Here is a 14,307-nt window from a genome sequence, read left to right on the forward strand (position 1 = left end):
TTTAGCAGTGAAACCTCCTCATTAGTCTTTCCCTGGGCCAGGAAATGAGTATGGGGCAGTAATTTGAATTGGAATATATCATTAGCTGAACACATAAGTTTAAGAAGTTGATCATTGGCAATACATACATTAGACAGTAAATTGATTTTGGCACATTCTCCATTGCAGGTATGATTTTTAATGAACAAGACCAGGAAGTGAGAGACTTGGGCTATCAAAAGCATGCTTTCAATATGCTCATCAGTAACCGGTTGGGATATCACAGAGATGTGCCAGACACAAGAGATGCAAAGTATGTTTCTGCATGTTATCGATAAAGTGAATGCTTTGTTTCAAGAGCCCAGTGGTGAAGATCTAGCAAAAAAGGCCAACAGAATGATGGGCAGTGGGAAGGATGGGGCTTGTATGTTGCAGCGGTGCCTTTGGCAATGTGCCTATATATATTCCTACATATACTTTGAGAAGGTGAACAGGGAAGGAAATAGCACCTAAAGAAAGGGCTCTGTGCTTTGCAAAAATGGCTTAGTCCTGCAGAAGGGAAAAGTCAGAAGATCAAGCATGGGAGCATCAAGCATTTTACAGTGTTTGTAGGCATGCATATGGTTGATTTAAATTTTAATCAGAACAACCACAGGGGAGGCACTTTTTGCATTCCTGTATGGCTCCTCTGAGATGGAGTCCAGGGCACTTCATATTGTGAGTGGAGTACATGCTATACACCTGGAACATCAACAGTCTTAAGTGTATTACTTTACTTTCTCCCATTGGATCCCCCCCCCCCATATTTTCTTCATTGGGGGGAGAGCAGTTTTGGCCCTTCCCCCAAAATCTGGCAGCTGATTTATTCCCTCCACCCAATAGAACTTGACTCTTTGAAAATTGTCTATTTCATAGCCCTGTCCTGGGTTCTATTTCTTAGCCATGCTAAAGAAAGAAAAAGGATATCACATGTGACGTAGTTTTTTCATCAAGTAAACATTTTTCTTCCAGTCCTCTACAGATTTAAGGTCTCCTCAGAGTTGTCGAATGAGCATATTTCCCCCCAAATAGAGAGCTGCTGGAAATGAGAGAGGATGAGAAGTAAGAAATTCAGACCATACCAGAAATTATATTAAGAAAGGGAGCGATTCAGAAATAACATGGTTTTGAAAATAAGTTCCTTTTTATATTTACATTGGCAAAATATGCATAACATGTAGAATTGCTTGACGGTTCTTGCTGTGCAGTATGCAAGACAAATATGTATTTTTCTGTTGCTTAAAGTGCTTAACTTTGGCTGGATTGTGCCCTTTGTGTGTGAAGTTCTTTGCAATGTAAAATCTAGTAATCACTATGGCATTGCTATCCATATAGAATTTAAAATTTCAGAACCAACTTTTAACATATGCATGCACAAAAGGCTGTATTCCTTTCTCTTGCAATGCAGCTATATATTGTGTACCTTGAGAAACCAATCTTTTAATTTCAAATTAAATATCCAGATTTGTAAAACAGCCCTAATAGTTGCATATCACTGAATATTTTGTTATTTGAGCTTTGATTTTGGCTTTGTCATGATCCTGTTGTAATGTGTAGGTTCAAAGATCTCACTTAAAAGGCCTTTATCTCCTTATTAGGATAGAGTGAACATTGAGTTCATTCTTGACATCATTCTGTGTTTTAAGTATGGTTATGAACAGGGCTGCAAGATACTTTGCAAAACTTAGTAACCTGTATAATTTTCTAGAAGCAATATTGGGGAGAAGGAAGGAAAAATACAGCTCCCTACCCTGCTTTCCTTTGATTCAGTGTTTAATTGAGAATTCCTAGGACTCAAGCTTAACTGGAAATTAGATATACAATCATTTTTTTTTGCATCATTACAGTGGTGCCTCACAAGACGAAATTAATTCGTTCTGTGAGTTTTTTCGTCTAGTGAATTTTTCATCTTGCGAAGCACGGTGTCGGGAAAGTTTTGGAAAAGCTTCAAAAATCACCAAAGTCTTCAAAAACCTCAAAAAAAGCTACCACACCGCGTTCTATGAGTTGCTCCTCGAAGTCAAGTCGCAACTGTATTAACGGTGTTAAGAAAAAGGAAACAAACTTGCAAGACGTTTTTGTCTTGCGAAGCAAGCCCATAGGGAAATTCATCTTGCAAAGCAGCTCAAAAAATGCAAAACCCTTTAGTCTAGCGAGTTTTTCGTCTTGCAAGGCATTCGTCTTGCAGGGCACCACTGTACTGTTACATCTTTTCTCTACGCTATAGAATTGTAAGAGGTTCTGTAATATAGGAAGCCCTACTTGTACGTACAGGGGTCAGTAAAAGTAAAAATGAGCCGTGGAAATTGCTGAATATGAGGAATAGCTTGAAGAAGGGGGAAAAGAATGGAATAGAAGGGGAAAGATATTTGGGTCTTAAAAAGACATGCAAATGGACAGGAAAAAAAGTTGTGGAGAAATTTAAAGAATAGTGTTTAAAGTTTTAAGGAACTGTAAAGTAGGGAAGTAGGGAATTAAAAGGGGAAAGAGCATATATTCTTTGCATGCCGAAAATATCTGAATCAAGTACTGCCACCTCTAGGTAGCACTGGGGAACACCCCTGTCTGAGATGCTGCTGTAGTTGGTGTGGAGTATATTGAATGAGATGGATCAGTGGTCTGACTCTGTATATAGCAGCTTCATGTGTTTGTTAGAAGGATATCAGGATTAGAAAGGTATCGCAGTGCTGAAAGAAAAATTAAATGGGGAAAGGAGGATGAACGAAGTGTAAGGTGAAGAAAGGGCTATGAATGGAAGGAGCAGAGGAAGAAAATGAGTGGGGTGGGGAAAGGACTGGATTTTGAATAACTTATCTGTGGAGGCTTTAGAGATAGGATGACTGTGTTCTCTAAATTCCCTGTTTTCATTAGCTTAAAAAAAAGTTAGTGGACAAATGTAATGCAGAGGAAGAAATGTAAAATATGCAGAGTTCAGTTTCTTCAAACAACAAGCACACACAGTAGAAGGATAAATCTGCATCCTCTACAAAAAACAAAATCCTGTATTCCTCAGCAACTCAGTTGCCAGACTCTTTTTTTAGGTGCCAATGATTCACAGGGCATATGGTTTCTTAAACTCATGAGTGAAAGAGATTCTGTGGGGGAAATAGCTACACGCATATTGCATGGTTATTATAAAAGGGAGGGTGCAGCTTCTATTTTGGTATTATATGGGGTGTTCGTGAAATATTAGCAACATTCTTTGAAAACCATGTGTTATAATATGTGCTTTTTCTTTCTTGCAGGTGTAAAGAAAAAAGTTATCCTCATGATCTGCCCTATGCTAGCATTATAATTTGTTTCTATAATGAAGCATTCTCTGCCTTGCTTCGGACAGTGCATAGCGTTTTGGACCGCACCCCATCTAATCTTCTCCATGAAATTATCTTGGTGGATGACAGTAGTGAATTAGGTGAAAGACTCTTGCATTATATGCTAATTTTGTGCAGTGTAGACTAAGGATACTTGGACTACTGACAGATTACTAAATGCCATCTTACTCCCCTTGCCTTTTCTTACTCTAGCTGATCTGAAAGAAGAATTGGATGCTTATCTAACAAAAAATCTTCCGAACAATATAAAGCTAGTCAGAAATGAGAAGCGAGAAGGGCTAATTCGTGGGAGAATGATTGGAGCTTCCCATGCTACAGGTAATGTCCTTTATATCCATGAATTCAAGTAGTCCCTTTGTTTGTTCAGTACTTCTAAATCATGGTTTGTCCAAATTGCTTGTGACTTTAATACATTTAATGAAGAATAAAGAAAAATATTAAACTTCTCATAGTAAATGCTCCTTGATCAGCTTTCAAGCAAAACAATACTACTACTACTACTACTACTACTACTACTGCTACTGCTACTGCTACTACTGCTACTACTGCTACTACTATTACTTTATAATTTATACCCTGCCCATCTGGCTGGGTTTCCCCAGCCACTCTGGGCAGCTTCCAACCGAACACAGTGGTACCTCGGGTTACATACGCTTCAGGTTACAGACTCCGCTAACCCAGGAATAGTACCTTGGGTTAAGAACTTTGCTTCAGGATGAGAACAGAAATCGTGCTCCGGCGGCGCAGCGGCAGCAGGAGGCCGCATTAGCTAAAGTGGTGTTTTATGTTAAGAACAGTTTCAGTTTAAGAACGGACCTCCAGAATGAATTAAGTTCTAGGTACCACTGTATTAAAAACACAGTGCAGCATTAAACATTAAAAACTTCCCTAAACAGGGCTGCCTTCAGATGTCTTTTAAAAATACATCATTAAAATGAACAAAAAATAAGTCAGCAAAATACATAGAACATCCCTGGATTCAAAAGCAAATAAACGTCTGTTGCTGAGAAGACCACTGTTAGCCACAGTTAGCATATAAGAAATATAATTCTCTCACTGTCTCAAATTTTAATATGTATGCTTCCTGTTATTTCCTGATGGTTAAATATTCTATAGGTAGTTGTCAGCATCAGTATAGAACCTGAATACTTGTGAAGGTGTCAGACTATAGTGAACCACCATTTGGAAAATACAGTGGTGCCTCGCAAGACGAAATTAATTCGTTCCGCAAGTTCTTTCTTCTTGCGAAGGCTGTTCTGAAGGCTGGTGGTGGGAAGAAAAGCCCTTCTTCCCACCTCCCGCCCCACAAGCTCCGGGGACAGGAGGGCTTTGCTGCCGACCGCCAGCATTTTAAAAGCCCCTGCTGTCCCGGGGCGATTTTAAAATGCTGGCGGGTGGGAGCGAAGTCTCTGCTGTCCCGGGGAGATTTTAAAATGCTGTGGGTCGAGAGCGAACGCTTCGCTGCCGACCCCCAGCATTTTAAAATCTCCCCGGGACAGCAGAGAAGTCTCTGCTGTCCCGGGGAGATTTTAAAATGCTGGCGGGCTCCTGCCATAGGCGCGCGTCACCTCTCCAGCCAGGAGAGGGTCGCAGGGGGCTGCTTTAGCCCCGCGCGCCCTCTCCCAGCTAGAGAGGTGACGCCCGCCTATGGAGGCTCCTGCCATAGGCGCGCGTCACCTCTCCAGCCGGGGGAGGGTCGCAGGGGGCTGCTTTAGCCCCGCGCGCCCTCTCCCAGCTGGAGAGGTGACATGCGCCTATGGAGGCTCCTGCCATAGGCGCGCGTCACCTCTCCAGCCGGTAGAGGGTCGCAGGGGGCTGCTTTAGCCCCGTGCGCGCTCTCCCAGCTGGAGAGGTGACGCGCACCTATGGCAGGAGCCTCCATAGGCGCGGGTCACCTCTCCAGCTGGGAGAGCGCGCGCGGGGCTAAAGCAGCCCCCTGCGACCCTCTCCCGGCTGGAGAGGTGATGCGCGCCTATGGCAGGAGCCCGCCAGCATTTTAAAATCTCCTCGGGACAGCAGAGACTTCTCTGCTGTCCCGGGGAGATTTTAAAATGCTGGGGGTCGGCAGCGAACGCTTCGCTCCCGCCCGCCAGCATTTTAAGATCGCCCGGGGCAGCGGAGAAGTCTCCGCTGTCCCGGGAAGGCAGGCGGGGGGGAGCAAAGACTTTTGCCCCCCGCTGGCCTTCAGAAGAGGTCCAGGACCTCTTCTGAAGGCCGGCTGTGGGCGAAAGTCTTTGCTCCCGACCGCCAGCAATTTAAAACAGGTCCCCGGAGATTTCCCTATGGGCTTTCATCTTGCGAAGCAAGCCCATAGGGAAATTCGTCTTGCGAAACGCCTCCAAAACAGAAAACCCTTTCGTCTTGCGGGTTTTCCGTCTTGCGAGGCATTCGTCTTGCGGGGTACCACTGTAGGGTGGACACTCAAGAATAGTGTAGTTGGCTATCTCTTCTCTATTTTAACTTACTTAAATATGGAAAATCTCTTGCTGTCCAGGATCATCCCACTTCTGCTCATGGTGAGGAAAGCAGGGAAGGGGCAAATCCGAGGTTGGCTTCTAATCTTGAGTGTATTAAGCCTGGGAAGTAATGTTATAACAATCCCCTTGTTATAAAAGGTTTTTATTTCACCATAATATGTACCAGTTGTGAAAACCAGGGTTTGTGAAATGCAGTAAAACAACTGTGGCTTGTCTTTCTTTCCCCAAAAGGGACTAACTTATCTGGCCCTAGCTCACTACATGTAGGTTGGCAGTTAAATTGTTTCCATTATGACAAGGCATCTTATTAAAGCTGTTTACAAATACCCCATTCATACTGATTCACAGTCATCTCCCCAGAGAGATTTGTTGTGGCTATAACATTTAATTAGGTTAAAGTATCTTTTTGATAATCTTTATAATCAGCCTGCATTGTGCATGAACAATAATCAGTGTTGAATCAGGAAAGCTTGTGTTATAATTTGTAATGATGATCTAAGCTCCTCCTAATTAATGCGTGTTAATCATCTACATTAATGCAGTATAATTACATTGAAGTTCCGAACATGCAGCAGTACTTGTTCAGCTTTACTATTTGAGCTCAGTGCTGCAGCTTGTGAATAGCTTCCCTAAGCTATACCCAGTGAAGTAGGAAAATTTTATAGCTATAATTGGAACACCTAACTGCTTTTTTAGAATGGAATTTCCTGAGTTTCTGGTTTCCAACCTTGGCTTTCATTTAGGAATAACTTCTAAGTTTTTATTGGGCTTTTTAAAACGCATAATTGCATCTTTTTTACTGGCTTTATGACTCATAATTGTAATGGATGACTCTTATGATCATTAGTATAGATTTTATCATTTTAGCCTCCTGAGAGCATTCATGATGAAGGCTGTGGGATACAAGTTATATAAGTAATACTCTTGGCGATTCCACACCCGCCCCGCCCCCAAAATCTGAAGGATGCTGAAACTTAAGTTCCCTAGAAAAAGTACTTGATATAAGAAATGAAACTATTAGCCCACTTATTATTACATTATTAGTATCCAGATAATTGCTACAATTTAGGTCACCACCCTCTCACTCCATGTGTTTTCCAACAAGACAAGGTGTGTGGCTATTTGAGTTGTGTGTTTGTAGTTATTCTGAAATTGATTTCTTGAACAGGAAGAAATCCTGTTTGAGGCAAGTTTTATTGAGTATTATAATGTGTTCTGACATTTGTATTATAATGTGTTTGGGGGTGTCTTCTGTCTGATCAGTTGAAAATTGATTTAAATGTCATGGGGGACCTTAACTGACACCTGAAGAGGGGGTGGAGATAAAACGCTCATTATGCATAGAAGGGTAGAATATATGCATTATCTAACTGCTGGCTGCAGGTGTAGATTTCCTAGTTAGACATGTGATTGGCTAAGGCCAGACCTGGGGTGGGGCAGGAGTCAGCCCATGTTGGTTGGCGCTTGATGTTCATAGGGAACAGCCCATAGAAGAAGACAATAGAGGAGGAGCTGAGAGGAAGGCAGCATAGTTTGGTGGCCAAAGACTTGCTGGGGTAGGTGAGTCACTTGGCTTAGCTGAATGAGTGAGAGGGGTGGGATCTGTCTACAGCACTGAGGCAGAAGAAGTGAGAAGCAGTTTGGAATGGTAGGCTCTGGTTTCCGGGTGGAGAGTCCAGGTGAAGATTCCAGGACAGGACAGCAAAAATAGACCTGCACTTCAGTCCTCACTTGGAGTATTTGTGAGGGTTAAGCAGGATGGTGTAGATGGTGTAGATACAAGGGCAAAAGGGTTTTAACAGGGTAACCTAACTGCTTCCTCAGAGCTGCCATGGTTTAATAACGGTAGTGTAAAATAAGCAGTTGATATTTAAAGTGGCAGTAACAACTTAGCAAATGCATACTTATTTAAAGAGAGAGTACTGTGCTAAAGCAACCACATAAGCTTGTGCACTACATACTCTTGTAGTAAATAAACACTATTATTTTTGTTAAATATTGTAGTTATATCTGTCAGGCTTTGCACCATGTCTATATCCCAGTTACCAGGGCTGTTGATAAGTTAAGGGTTCAAACGGGATAAGTGATATTATATGGTGGTTGCAGTGCGAGTTTAGGAAAACCATTGGAGTGGAAGTTGTGGTTTGTTAATAGAATCACACACACCCCTTGCCACTGAAGTTTGAAAGGTCCAATTCTTGTATATAGCCACATAGATGGGGGAATCCCTCAAAATGTAATCATGAGATAATCCATCCCAACTGTAGTGTGATAGAGTTCTGCCTTTTTAAAAGAAAGAAAAGTGGAATTACCTGGATGTAGCAAGTACTTGAGATTTCCCCATCAGGCTGCTGTGTTTCATATTGTTCCCCTCTCTCTGCTAGAGTGGAACATGTCTAGAATAATGAAAATATGTAACTCTGACTCTGATTGCCTTGCTTTTTGTTCTCTGTTCTTATTGTGCTTTTCTTTTCTCAGGGAAGGTGCTTGTGTTTCTGGACAGTCACTGTGAGGTGAATGAGCTGTGGTTGCAACCTTTGCTGACACCCATCCAGGAATCACGGAAAACAGTGGTTTGTCCTGTCATCGATATAATTAGCGCTGACACGCTTACCTACAGCTCTTCCCCAGTTGTCCGTGGAGGGTTCAACTGGGGTCTGCACTTTAAATGGGATCTTGTTCCTTTGTCAGAACTGGAAGGCCCTGAGGGAGCCACATCTCCAATCAAGTACGATTTATTTATTTATATTATAACCCACACTGCATTGTTCACACAGAGTGAGAAACATTAAAATACAATAAAACAATATTTCATTTAAAGACAACTTGATGTAAACAAAGACAATAAGCTATCAGCAAAGCTGCTACATAATCTGCTATGTAGTAAGATACCTTCTCTAAGTACCATATGCTAAAGAACATATCATATTATGAAGGGAGTACCGGGTATGCAACCATGTGCTCCTTCAAGGAAGGGGAAGATAAAAAAAGGGAGGTACAACTGCTTCAGTACTCATCTTTAGGACTGAACACTTAAACTGAAAAGAAGAATGAAGAAAAGGGATAGCCAATAGATGCAGTGAGCTGTACTAGCAAATGTCAATAATTTTCTCTGGAGAAATCTCCTTCAACATCCATTTTTAACAGGAAAGTTGAAACCAGAATTTCAACAAAGCTGTTATTGAGTTGATATCAACATATAGTAAATAACATCCATAAATGCTGTTCATTCCAAGTTTGGCAAGCCTTTAATTCAAGGGTTGCCAAATGTTTTGGATTAGTGGGTACATTTAGAATTTTGAGAGAATTATGGTGGCTGACACAGGAAGTGTGCCATAACACAAAATTAGAGGTCAAAACCAGCGCTTTGAATTGAGCCAAGAAGCTAATGGGCAGCCAGTGCAGTCGGGCAAGGATTGGCATTATATGTTTGAACTGTATTGGCACAGTGAGCAACCTTCTGCACCAAGTTGGTGACTCCTGCTTTAATTTGTAACCTGTCATGGGAACAGTTGGTAAGTAAAGGTCATTAAGACCTTGTACAAAAGCCTAAGAGATGTGTCACAAATAAGGAAGGTAAGGGAAAAACAATGTTCATCATACAATAGAAAAAGTGGCTGAATCCTTCAATTACTTCATTACATCTATGCTCTTCCCTATAGCCATAAAGGTCTCTCAGGATGGCGCACAACAATAAAACAATCAGTAAACTTAAAATTAATAAAAATCACTAAAATATCAGAATTGGGGATCCAGAAAAACTTCATAAAAACTTCCTAAAAACCATTACCTACCTAATGAGTAGTATGCACTGTCTTTCTGCAGGTTTTCAAAGTTTCCTTGAGTAGAAATCATGCTCGACACCAAATTGTCACCATTTTTATTTTTTTTAATTAGGAGTTTGGATCATATGTGAGTTTCTATTCCTACTTGGTTATTCTTAAATATCTTACTGATTGGACAGTATTCCAATCCCCCCCATTGCTGGACTTCCACATTTGATGCATAACCATACATACCTCACATCAATCCTCTGTAAATTTTGTGTGACTTCAGCCCCCCCCCCATCCTCTCCTCCCATCATTGGTAGGTATGGTTTTGGAAAACACTCATTTTCTTTTAGGTCACCTACAATGGCAGGAGGCTTGTTTGCAATGGACAGAGAATATTTTAATGAACTTGGACAATATGATAGCGGCATGGACATCTGGGGAGGGGAAAACCTGGAAATATCATTTCGGGTATGTATGTTATTTTTGTAGACTATAACCTTTTTTCTTGGATGAGGACCCTGATTGAATCGCATTTCTTTACACACTATGGTTGCGCAGTAATTTTCTTTAATTTTGCAGAGCAGTTCTGTGAATGTTGAAAGTTCTTCTAAACTAGGTGTCGGGAATCTTTTCTGGTCGGACCAGATAGTTGATTTTTCATAAAAATAAATTTCCTTTTTCGTATCACAACTTCCATCACCTCCAGCTAGCAGGACTAGTGGTCAGGCATGATGGGAATTGTAGTCCCAAAAGAGCTGAAGACCAAAGTTTGGGAAACCCTAATCTAGAAGTTATAGCTTCTATCAGCTGTAATCCTTTCTAACTATGTTAAATAGACCAACATCTTCAGAAACCACACCTATGCTTAATATGACCTTAAGTAATAATCCTTTGTTTTATTAATTACTTCTGTTTCTGAGCAGATCTGGATGTGTGGGGGCAAACTTCTCATCATCCCATGCTCCAGAGTCGGACACATCTTTCGTAAAAGGCGACCTTATGGCTCCCCAGGCGGGCAGGACACCATGGCGCACAACTCTCTACGGCTAGCTCATGTGTGGATGGATGAATATAAGGCAAGATGGCCACTACTGTAGAATTACAAGCCATAGCAAAAGGTGGATGTATCTGGGTGCCTTGGTGGTCACAGCAGGGATGGATATTCAGAAACTCTGGTCCCGTTCCTGAAAAGTGGTAGCTTTTTCATCTTCTACTTTTTGTGTGGTATCAGAACCTTTCAATATAGGTTCTGAGTTGTAACAAAAATTTAGAAATTTGCATTGATAATTGCAGTAGGGAAGATTAAAGAAATGCAGTCCAGAGGCATAAGTGATAGAAAAGAAATATAAAACACTAAACATTCTCAATTTTACTGAAAGGAAACTGGTGGAATTCCATCCTGATTTCACCAAATGCTGTTGGATGATCTCTGCAGAAACCAGCAGTCCCACATCTTCTGCTATTCTTTCCTTGGTGACATGTAGTAAAACAGTAAATCAGAACAAAATTGGTCCTACCTGAAGCATAGGTTTCGTCGGTTACGAGGGGGTAACTGGGGCCCAGCCCTTTGGGGTCTGCAGTTATGTTTTCTAACTTAGGTTATATGTTCACTATTTATCTTCACATTCTTACTTACACACACGTTTTGAGCCAGGGTGGGAGATAGACAATTATGTTCAGATTTTTTTAAATGGACACAGTTTGCAGCTGCTATGAAAAACTGAATAGAGCGAGCTGACCCCCCACAAATCATTGCTCCTGCCTTTGTCATGTGATTGAGACCTGTCCCAACCCAGTTAACCCCTTGTCAACCTATGGAAATGAGGGTGTGATGATGATGTTGTATCCCATTGGTTTCCCACTCCTGCACCACTTCGTTGGTTGGTTGAGGGAGTGGGACATTCACAGTGTGATTGTCATGAATCCAGGAATGAGAGACAAAGCAGATGGGGAATGCTGTTTTTGGCAGTGGTCACATAGGTCCCAAAATGTGTGGTTCTGCCCTTGGTCATTATTGGCTGGATAGGCACAGTAGTTTCAAAGTGTAGCTTTATAGCATGTACAAACCGCATTGGTTTATAGTTCAGAGAAATTGGCTTTTTGCTTGTTTTGTTTTCAGTCCTGTGTATTCATCCTCACTTCAAAATAGAATCATTGTTCTGAACTGTAATTCTTCCTACCACACTTTCCTCTCTATGACATAGGAACAGTATTTTGCTCTGCGACCAGAATTACGGACAAGGAACTATGGGAATATTACTGATCGTGTGGAGTTGAGAAGAAAGTTGAACTGCAAATCGTTTAAGTGGTATTTAGACAATATATACCCAGAGATGCAAATTTCTGGTTCTAATGCCAAAGTACAGCCGCCACTCTTTTTCAACAAAGGGCAAAAACGACCAAAAACATTGCAACGTGGACGGGTAAGATGCTGTTCTAACTCTTCAGGTTCTTTAAAATCATACTCTGAAAAATGTAGTTATAAAGATCACAAAAGCTGGCATCTTTCTAGCTGTTGTGCAGCTTCGCAATAAGGGTAGCTTTGAAAATCTGTAATTATGCACTGTAGTTTTTAGATCAAATATGCTAAAGGTATCATATCAGTCTTACTTGCCTTGCTTCCTGTGCAGGTTAACAACCTTCGTTATGGATGAATGTCTTTCACATTTGTAGGTGACTATAATCTCTTGTCTGATCAGAAGCACTCTTGCTTTAGGACAGGGTGGTCCAAGCTCTCAAACCAAGTAGGCCACACAGAACCTGGGGGGGCACACTGAATTAAATTTCCATATCATAAAGTGTTTGCAATATATTTAATATTATTTATTATACACACATTTATCTACCTACCTACCTAAAAAGTGACCAAAAATCATGGAGGCTGCCTGGTGTGAGGGAAGTTGCTGGATGCAGGCAGGACTCCAGAAAGGAAAGAGGAAGGGAGAGGGAGGAGCCAAGCGAGTTATTACGAGCTCTTAGTGGGGCAAGTCAGAGAGAGGAAAAGAATGCGAAAATGAGCAACTCACTGCAGCTCTGCCATTTTGCTTTTATTGCTTTCTTGCCCCCTTTCCCCATCTCTCCTCCTTTGCCACTCCCACTTCCAGCCCTGCCACCACCACCAAAATATTCAACACATGCACACATGTGTGTGCACACTCACTAGCTCTAGTTCAAGTTAGGGATTCTCTCCGGATGAGAGAATCTTCTGCAAGGAAGACATTGCTTACTTGGCTGAAGAAACTGCCTTTTACTCCCCTCCTTTCCTTTTTTCTCCCACATCCTTCTTGCTCTCTACTCATCCTGCCCCCAAGGTGGATTCTCAGCCACAGCTGGGATGAGTGGCCTGTGCTGGTCACAAGCAAACTAGGGCAAAGCTTTCATGTTGTCACTTCCAGTTCCCTGCAGCTTCAATACATAGCAAGGGCCACCAAGAAAGGTCTTGAGGACCACAAGTGGCTTGTGTGCCGCGTGTTGGACAACCCTTCTTTAGGAACACATATATTGGAAATGACTTTACAGTGGAAGGAGATAAAAAAACCTTACCTTTCCAAAGAATTGTAGATGATGTAGGGACGCAGGTGGCGCTGTGGGTTAAACCACAGAGCCTAGGACTTGCTGATCAGAAGGTCGGCGGTTCGAATCCCCACAACAGGGTGAGCTCCCGTTCCCCGGTCCCAGCTCCTGCCAACCTAGCAGTTTGAAAGCACATCAAAGTGCAAGGAGATAAATAGGTACCGCTCTGGCGGGAAGGTAAACGGCATTCCCGCGCGCTGCTCTGGTTCGCCAGAAGTGGCTTAGTCATGCTGGCCACATGACCCGGAAGCTGTCTGTGGACAAACGCCGGTTCCCTCAGCCTATAGAGCGAGATGAGCGCTGCAACCCCAGAGTCGGTCACGACTGGACCTAATGGGCAGGGGTCTCTTTACCTTTACCTAATTACTCCTAAGTTAGCCTGTTTTGCAACATAAAAATGTGCATAGGTGCATGCAACTTTCTCTTTTATCTCTGCTTAGCCTTGAGACTGCAACAAGTAGCTTTGGGCAAAGTCGCTGTCGCTGTCTCTGTTTGTTTTTTTTAAAAAAAGATAGGCTGAAGAGATTATAGTTTACTTTGCCTGTGTGCTGAAAACTTTTGTGTCCTTACTAGTCTCTACTACACATATCTCCTAGAAATCTGTCAAGAGAGTTGCTTCTGTGATTGCAACAATACCTTGATCTAGTGAAAATTATTCTAGAGATACAACTATTAGGCATGGGTGGAGCCAGGACTTTTGTTAGGGGGGCAGAACGGATGTGATTGGTCAGTTAAGTATTTCTATTGTTTCACTTGATGGGGGGTAGCAGCCCCCTACCCCCCTTGGCTACGCCTACGTTGTTAGGGGAAATTCTATAGAGAGCACATAAAATAACCTTCTGCCTCTTTCCTCCAAACATCTCTCATTTCTTCCATAATGCTCTCCCCCATCCTCTCCCTTATATAATACGGCAAGAATGAATAGTATTGTGATTGCAGACATTTTCCAGTTGTCTTACGTGTGTGTGTTTTTCTTTTGCAGCTGCTTCATCTTCAGACAAATAAATGTCTTGTTGCCCAAGGCCACCCAAGTCAAAAAGGAGGACTTGTTGTGGTCAGAGAGTGTGATTACAATGATCAAAATCAGGTAAGTGCCCGAAGACAGAACTTACCGTATTTTTCGCTCTATAAGAC

The 14,307-nt window shown here is 42.0% G+C and overlaps 1 protein-coding gene across 6 annotated transcripts in view; it reads left to right on the forward strand.

Moving 5' to 3' along the window:
• Positions 1–14,307, forward strand: part of GALNT11 (polypeptide N-acetylgalactosaminyltransferase 11) — a 34,361-nt gene that overhangs the window by 16,171 nt on the left and 3,883 nt on the right. For all 6 annotated transcript variants that reach the window (XM_083466972.1, XM_083466971.1, XM_083466968.1 and 3 more), the window contains 8 exons: positions 169–292; positions 3,264–3,430; positions 3,543–3,668; positions 8,306–8,555; positions 9,951–10,068; positions 10,524–10,676; positions 11,805–12,023; positions 14,156–14,260. In XM_083466972.1, the coding sequence (XP_083323098.1) occupies positions 169–292; positions 3,264–3,430; positions 3,543–3,668; positions 8,306–8,555; positions 9,951–10,068; positions 10,524–10,676; positions 11,805–12,023; positions 14,156–14,260 (1,262 nt within the window). The remainder of the gene's footprint in view (positions 1–168; positions 293–3,263; positions 3,431–3,542; positions 3,669–8,305; positions 8,556–9,950; positions 10,069–10,523; positions 10,677–11,804; positions 12,024–14,155; positions 14,261–14,307) is intronic.

The sequence above is a fragment of the Podarcis liolepis genome, assembly GCF_965112155.1.
Source record: "Podarcis liolepis genome assembly, chromosome: 12".
Lineage (NCBI taxonomy): Eukaryota > Metazoa > Chordata > Lepidosauria > Squamata > Lacertidae > Podarcis > Podarcis liolepis.